The sequence below is a fragment of the Propithecus coquereli genome, unplaced genomic scaffold (genome assembly GCF_000956105.1).
Source record: "Propithecus coquereli isolate 6110/MARCELLA unplaced genomic scaffold, Pcoq_1.0 Scaffold487, whole genome shotgun sequence".
NCBI classification, from domain to species: Eukaryota; Metazoa; Chordata; class Mammalia; order Primates; family Indriidae; genus Propithecus; species Propithecus coquereli.
Window position 1 is genome coordinate 1,274,798 of NW_012150696.1, and position 8,634 is coordinate 1,283,431.

The window sequence follows — 8,634 nt, forward strand, 5'->3', positions numbered from 1 at the left end:
CTAAGAAAGGGAATTTTCCAGTTACATGAATGAAGAAAGAGACACACAGTCAAGGTAGGGGGGCCAGCAAGATTATAATTATGCTTGGAAGGGTGTCTTCTGATGGAGGGCCCCGGTGGATGAAAAGGGCCAGGAAACAGAAGGAAGGGGCCGATGCTTCATCAGCAGTGCGGCTCGGTGGGCATCCCAGTGGCCCATCAGGGCTACGTTACCCAGGATGGTCTTCTGGGTTCTCACTCCTCATGTTTCCTGTAGACTTTATACGCCTGCATCTTGCTGGGGGCTCAGTTTAGCCCGTGGGATGAAACACTCTTGTGTGGGATCAACCGTCTGGAAAGAAAGAAATGCCATCGTCAACTTTCTGAGCCAACATAGGGGATGACACCCTGCAGAACTATGTTTGAAGTACTGTCTCACCACTGTTTAATTCTTTGTTAATAAAAAAAAAAAGAAGAAAAAAGTGCTGAGCCTCCTCCTATCAGGCTTCCCTCTTAGCCATGAACAGGGATCTTTTTGCAAGGTTCTTGAATAGCTGATTGCTGGAAATTGAAACTAATCCAAGAAACTCTCAGAGGGGATAATAAAGATATTCTCATCTTGTGAATGCCCTTCTGAGTATTGATTAAAGCAAATGATATAGCCATGTCCTGGCCCATGTGTCTGCCATTCTAGGAAAAGCAAATTCTCAGGTAACAGACCAGAGGGATTAGCTTAGTTATTTGCCTAGTAAAGTTCATTGAACAAACAGTGTCAGCGTGGCTTTCACTCTGGAATTTTAGTTATTTTTGATCCCTATAATACAGGAATGGTGTCCCAATGTGGTATTTTTGGCTGTCCAGATGTGTACGTCTTCAAGCCATCCCAGCACAAATGTGCGTTACCCTCCAACTATTCAGCAGTGCTCCCTCTGTTTTTGCCTGAAAGGATTAAAATTGGTTCATCCATCTGGCACCCAGATGATGGTGACAGACCTAGACCAGTTCTCGGGGTGGCCTGGGCTGCTGGAGCTGGACAGTGAATAAGAGAGAGACAGGCAGTGGGACTCAGGCGATAGATTCAGACAACGGCCACTAAAAACAGACCTCGAGCTCATACACATTTACAATTGTCCCCAAGGCAAAACTCGGTGAGCCTGTTCCTCTTCACCTTCACATAAACCCTTCAAGCTGCCTCGTCTTTCCAGGGCCATGCCCCTGCCGCAGAATACTAGATTGCTGATGTGGCGAAGACCGGGAGGGATCCGGGTGGAGGCCAAAGGCGTGCCCCGGCTCTCTCGCGCCACCTGGCCTGGCTTAAATCTGGGTGCCTGTAGGGACGATCCTGCCCTGCCTTTCCTGTCTTGCATCGGTAAAGCCACTGCAAGTGAATCCTGAGGCTCTGCTAAGGAAGGCGTGCTGGCTATGTCCCTCCTGGGTGAACGCAGACGAGCACATTTACCTGCGGCTGAATGGGAGTACCATAGGAAGTTAATGCTACATCCTCCTCAGCTCCATCACTGTCTCGGGCTGAAAGCCAAACGAGGGAAGGGCTGGGTTAGTGTCAGAGCGTCACGTGGAGACGGCACATGAGGATGCTAGGAAGACTCAATGGCTCGCAGAGAGGCTGCTGACTCTTTAAAAGGAATTCTCAGTTGAGGCTGTCATTGAAAAGATTGATGATTTAAAAGAGTGTTTGTGGAGTGCGTGAGGAAGGTTGCGTGCGGGTAGCCAGTGAAGGTTCAGGAGCACACCCGTGCTAGAACAGCACCAACGTTGGGTCAGATGCCTTGCTCTCGCAGTGTCACCTGTGTGACCTTGGGCATCGCCCTCTTTTCAACAGCCCCTTTAGTCTTGATTCTCTACAAGCTTGAATTCAATTTTTAAAACTGGACATAATAAAAAAGGTCACTTGAGACAATCCTATGCTGTTGCAGAATAATCACACATACAGTTTAATGTCCGTCTCCTCAAACAGACTGTAAGCTCTGTGAAGGCAGGAACTGTATCTATCTCTAAGGCCAGGCACTTGCTGGATATATTTAATATATTTGTCTTGTGACGATCACAGGCATAACTGTGTCACTACTGTTCACACTTAGAGACTGCAGTGTTGCGTGGGGGACCCTGGAGAAGACTGCTTGGGTCTCCCACGTCTGTTACCCATAGCTAAGCTCCTTAACCTGTTGTTGCCTTTCCTTCCCGATGGAAATGAAAGAGGTATAATGACAGTCATAATAGTACATCTATTTCATAAGGTTGCTTTGAAGATTATATAAAATATATGTAAAGCCCTCAGAACAGGGCATGATGTATAGAAAACACTGTGCAAGTCCTTTGTATATTATCATTGGTGCAGGTGCTGGTGGTGTAGTTATAACTGATGCTCGGATGTCCTCCTCCTAGTGACATTTTTTTAGGGTGGGTGCTGTGGTAGATGAAATGCTTGCCCTTGTTTCATGGCAGAGGGATCTGAATCCTTAACTTTGTTCCTTGTGGCCTAACGAGGCTCCTCCATACTCAGTCCCTTGGTAACCAACTTACACCCAACATTCTTATCAGACCAGACCATAAGTTAGAAAAGCCTCGTTCTTCCAGCTCTAGTTATTATGCATGAATTTACCAAAAGGCTGAGTGTTTTTCTACATTAAACTTGCAACCACCTCACGGTAGGAAGTCTGAGTTGACCAATACCTTCCATTTCATACACGGAGGAGGCAGGGGAGAGTCATCATGAACATCGTTTAAACACAAGGAGTCTGAGGCTCCTGCAGGTTGAGGACGTTGGCTTGGTCTCAAAGTTGGTGAGAAGCACAGTGTCGGGGCCAGGGTGGCGAGGCCGATTCTGTGCTCTTTCCACTGCCTCCTGCTGCCCAGTTAGCTCCTGCTCCCCGAATCTCTGTGAATGTCATCATCCTCGCCTTATCTGTCCTCAGACCAAACAAATCCTGCCCATGACCCCCTGTCTTCTTCCCTGTTTTATGCTAGCTCTCTCTCTGTGACCCGTAACTCTCAAGGGTGACAAAAAGAGAGCTTCCTATGGAAGCACAAACAAAAATGACATCACCTGGGACCATTCAAATTGGGTTTCCCCTGGTAAGGTGGGTGTGCCTTGGAGAAAAAAATGTTGAGAATTGTCAGCAAAAGCTGGTATTTGCTAGGGAGAATGACTGGAAGGGCTTATGTTTGCAGGAACAGTTTTCTCTTGGTTTACCTCAGTTTTCTCTTGGTTTACCTCATTTTACACTCATTGACTCATTTTTACATTATATAGTCTCATTGATTATCTTCATGTCCTTTTGCTTTCCAAAAGAATCATACTGGGTTTGTCTGTACACATTCAAACACTGGATGGAAAAATGCCCACAGTAATGTGACATTTGCAAATATAAATGGGTCTTACTTTCAGCAAGCTTGATAAAACGATATTCTAATTTGTCTAAAACAGATAAAAGCAGGCAATAATTAGAAGAACGTCCCCCTCACAAAAAAGATTCATAGTTGATATTATACTATATTATATTAAAGATCTCTGCAAGTTATATCACATTTAAAATTTGCAGTTAAAAGAGCAACTGATTTTGTTCTATTTATTTATTTTGGAGGTTAGTTACGGCTTTCTCAGGAACAGAAATATTCTGAAATTCACTAACTCTAAATATAAAACAAGTAGTATATCCATCAGCTAATCTAATTAATGAAGGATATGTTAAAAAGTAACATAATCCCAGGCACATATAAATGAAGTAATTAAACATCAACATAATTTCAGAATTGCTTCTTCATTTTTATTTTGCATTTTAATTGCTTCATTTATAGACACATAGGTTCTTTACCCTAATCTTATGTACCTTTATATTACAGTTTCCTGTGCCTAACAATATGTTGAGCATGTAAAACTTTAATCAAATGCTGTGAAAACACAGGTCTGTATTATTGGCTTACGATTCTAGTTAAGAGCAACTGATTTTTAAAAGTTCTATCGATATACAGCTTTTCAGGAAGACATTCGTAACATGGGGCAAAGAATGTTTACACCTGTTTGTTTGGTGTCCCGTGGTAACATGCCTGATTGCATTTTCATTCCCCATCTAGATGTTTTTATATCTTAGAATTAACTCCCTAAACCATTTCAGAGGAATAAAGCCTAATCTTCTTTTGAAAGACTCCCAGGGAAATTGAGTCCTTAATCCCCTTTGCTGATCTCTCTCAGTGTTTACCAACTCTTATTTTCAGACTTAATTGAAACCCCTCATGCCTCTGTTTGAGTCCATTTCCAGTCCATTGTCCTTAGTCGAAGATAGAAAACAACACAACAGCCTCTTCGAGAGAGGGCTTCGCACCCGTGAAATTCTCTAATACCCCTAGTCTTACTCTCCTTTCAGATGAATAAGTCTGGTCTCCTAACCCAGTGGTAAATCAAGTAATTATGCGACTGGCGTCACAGCTAGAAGCAGCATTAGTCAGAAGAGTCACACGACAAATGCATGCCTTAGGGACTCAGACAAAATGTTGTGTCTTGGTACAGAATTTCAAGAGCGAGAACTCGGATGATCTCTGAGAAAGGCACATAAAGTTTAAGAACAACCATCGCAGTCTCGTTGCCTTAACCTTTCCACACGGAACTGATGTTATAACCCTTTACTCATCTTTGTGGTTCTCTGTGGAGCCTTCTCCAAGCTTCCCACACGTCTCATTAGTGGACCAGACCTGGACTGGGTATTCTTGCTGGAGACTGACCGACTGACCAGTTGTTCTTGCTGACCGCACATCTGTTTATAGAGTACCACAGTTGTTTCTTGAGCAAACAAAAACAAAGACAGTGGGAAGCTGCTTCCCTGCTGTCAGGTCATGCCCTACGACACTTAGTATTTTTCAGGTTATTGTTATTATACTTGCCTGGCTATTACCTGTTTTGTATCTATTTGTATGTTTTTCCTAGCTAGTGGAATGCTATACTTTTTGTTGAGTTTTAATCATTCTTCTAAATTTCAGTATTTGTACTTTTTCCAGGTGACCTAAATTCTGATTCTTTTCTTTGAGCTTAAGTTTCTGGTTGTTCTGCCCCATCTTGGAGCACAATCTATATGTTCTTTACTGCACTATTGATTTTTTTTTTCACAAGATATCAAACTGCATTGGCAATGATTATCACTGGCAGAACACTTCCTGCTCAGAAATGGATTTTCTAACCCTGCTTGAGTAACAGGGTAGTGTTAGCCAAATCAGGAAACACTGTAGTTTGTGCAAGCCCTTGCCCTCCAACTAAGATGACTCCTTCGAACACTTGAAACACTTGCCTAGTATTTTTGGGATATGGAATATTGACCTTACAAGTCCCAGTGCATTTTGGGCTATTGTGAAACTCTAAGAACTTCTTTCTCTCTGACTTTTGTTTCCTGGAAACATATAATAACAACAAAAACACGAAAAGTTTTATCTTATCTTTGGGTAAAAACTATGAGAAGTATTTTCAAAAGATCGACTCTGCAATTCTGCCAGAAACTTCAGAGATATGATTATGCATCATCAACAAGCAATGAAAAACTTTTATAGGAAGGATGTATAATGTCAATTTCCAACTCTTGGTCAACTGAACTGAAAAGAATTAATGGATGTATTTATCTGAGCAGAGTTTAATTTGAATGTGTAATTAGCCATAGATTATAGCTCAAAAAAGTGTATGTACTTAAAAGAAAAGCTTATATTAATTTTTTTGAGCTTGGTGAACATTATGTGTGCTATGCAGCATATAAAATAACATAATCGTTACAGATTAGAAATCAGATGCCTATTAAGACACAAAAATTGATGTAAAACTATGATATTAGGTCACAAATAATAGGCCAGATGTTTCAGAAAAGGAATTAATGAGTTTTGACATATTTCCAGATAACTGAAATTTAGTCCCATTTCCCCCAGGTTGTTGGGGTCCAAGCATCCTTGTGGCCATGGATGATATATTTTATTCCTCAACAAAGTATAGTCAGGTGGCTTGGATAAAAATATGAGCCAGACATTATTATGAAAATGTCACATAAGCAAGTCGCTTTATTTCTGCTCACGATTACACATCTGAGTCCTCACTCAGAATTCTGATGTAATGGCCCTTCCTATTGCTTTTTATGAACCTTGAAGGATTTTAAACAGTGAGTGGTTTGAAAAGTAGAAATCCAAAAGCTGTTAGGCTTCATGCCTTTAATGAGGTGGTGAGTCTTAAGATTATGTTTAGGCTATTAGCTTTCAGATTTAAATTTTAAAAATGTCAATCAGTGTTGCCAGGATTGACTTTTGTACTTAATGGCCAACACATCTGGACTTAGCATTAGATGTCATGCAATTGCATGGTCCAAGCCTAATTTGGGGCTGGTTAACTCATTTTATAGTGGATGCCTTTCTTTTTATTTTATTTTTTATTTCTCCACTTTTGAAGGATATGGATGCCTTTCTTTACACAGCATGAGCACTCAGAGTCACACCCTCTTTATTTAGGGCCTTTGGTTCATTTCTGTCTTGATCTGTCCCCATAAAGCTCTACGTTTTGGAAAAACTGAGTTTTCATAAAAATTTAACCTTGATTCTGGGAGTCTTCATCTCCATGCCTGAACTATGAAGCCACCCACCAAAAATTTGATGATTCCCTTTTTGTTCCCTTTTGCTTCATCCAGTTGCCCTACTTCTGTGTTTCTCCCCCTGGAATTCCCTGCTTCCTGAATCTCCCAGGAAAGTACCTCTTGAGGACTGCTGGTTCTCCACGCAGAAGCTGCGTTGGTAGGCTGGGATGGGGCGGGCGTTGTCTTGTAGAGGGCAGTCCTGCCTACACGATCTGTAGAGAATGCAGAGCTCAGGAATGATGTATAGCAGCAGGAAAACCCATGCATTGGTGACCAGGGCAATGCAGATGACCGGGTCGTCCCACTGGGGCTGGCGCTGGAACTGTGGGTTGCCTCTCAGCAGCATGGAGATCCACACCATCCAGATAATGATGGAGAAGAGCACAGTGATGAAGATGAGCCTTCCATGCTGCTTCCAGTTCTCACATGGGCCACAGAAGGTGGCTTTGGAGACGAAGAACGTGAGGGCCATCAGGAAGAGGACATAGACCAGGAGTACGACAAAGTCCACATTGAGCTGGCAGGGTGTCATGTTCACAAACCTCATACCCCTGGTCATGATGAGGGTCACATACTCAATGGCAATAATTATTTGCAACAGACTGCACCCGATAGCAATGCACAGAATTGTTGTCCAACAGAAGGAGACTCGACCCCGGACCAGCTTCACCAGGTTGGAGGCATGAGCCAAGAGGCATGAGAAGCAGAGCGCAAAGAGAACCCCAAAGAGAAAGTAGCGCACGGGGGCGGTTTGTTCATTGAGCTGGATGATGAAGGCAAAAGCAAGTCCAAAGAGCCCCAGCACACTGAGGAGAAAGAGGAACTGGGTGGGGAGGACATTCCACTGGCTGCAGTCTTGCACCTTTCGCATGAGAAAGAGACATGCCAAGAGTAGCATTATTGTAACCACTATGCCAAGGATTGCCAGGGACTCCAGAACAATGCCCCATACTCCCTCGCTGTCGCAGAAGAGAAAATAGTCTTCTGTGGACTTGATGCAGTCCTCATACATGGTGACTTGTAGGTGGACCTCACAAGAATGGTCTTCTGACCCCCTACGGAAAAAAGATGAGACAAACTTACGACTTGACATCCACGCACAAGAGTGCCTGTTGGATAGTCTTATGCAGGGCACTATAATGTCGCTCATTCTGAAATGAGCACACCTGAGCATATGACAGAAATGACATTACCAAAACTGTCACTAGGATACTGGAGAGAGTCTGAGTTGCATTTTATTTGACCCTTGATACTTATCTAAATGCTAAGCTTCCTTAGGGGGAAAATCAGAGGTATATACAAACACGGTCTAAGGGGATGGGAAATGCCGTCACATATATGACCCCCAAATTTGTGACTGTTGTATATAGGATGTCAGTAAAGGAAATGAAAAAGTCAACTTAAAACCCTCAAAAGTATATTAGCTCCATCCTTCTGCTGGGAAAATCAGGACAGACTTCATTTGGGGGTTCCAGATAATTCATGCATTTTTGTATCATAGTGTCCAAGGCTTTTTAAAAGTGAATTCAAAATCTTCTTCTTAAAGTGGAGTATGTGACAATGTTCCCAAGATTGATGGGATTCCAGTTATATCAAGCACTAGAATGAGGGTTGCCAATATTAATGGGTCATTGGATCATTCTAGACACTGAGGCACTGCTTGAAGGAGACAGGCAGATGATTTTTCTCAGTGATTTAAATGACTGCTTGCTCTTTCAATTCAATTTAAGTCAACCCAATGCAACAGGTTATAATTAAACACCTACTATTTGTTCATCAAAGAATTATACAAAATGGTCCTTTTCCTTTAAATAACTTTTTGGACAGTTTAGCACCAAAGTCCATCTCTTGACTGAGGTGGTCTAGAAAAAAAATCCCCCATATTCCCTTGGAAAAAAATAACTTGCAATTGAATACCCCTAGTGCCATTTCCCTTCAGATATTCCCAAACCAGATGGTGGAGCCATCCAGGTTTACAGCCGAGGGCATGGCCCCTCACTTGCGACTTACCTTCTGCGTGTCCACTCTGGAAGCTGAGACTGTGG

The 8,634-nt window shown here is 42.5% G+C and overlaps 1 protein-coding gene across 1 annotated transcript; it reads right to left on the reverse strand.

Moving 5' to 3' along the window:
- Positions 1-258: 258 nt before the first annotated feature.
- GPRC5D (G protein-coupled receptor, class C, group 5, member D) lies at positions 259-8,634 on the reverse strand. The gene is made up of 4 exons (XM_012655791.1): positions 8,600-8,634; positions 6,707-7,644; positions 1,438-1,505; positions 259-330 (listed from the first exon to the last, which is right to left on the reverse strand). Exons 2-4 carry the CDS (start codon positions 7,599-7,601, stop codon positions 259-261), a joined length of 1,035 nt encoding a protein of 344 aa, XP_012511245.1. The 5' UTR covers positions 7,602-7,644; positions 8,600-8,634.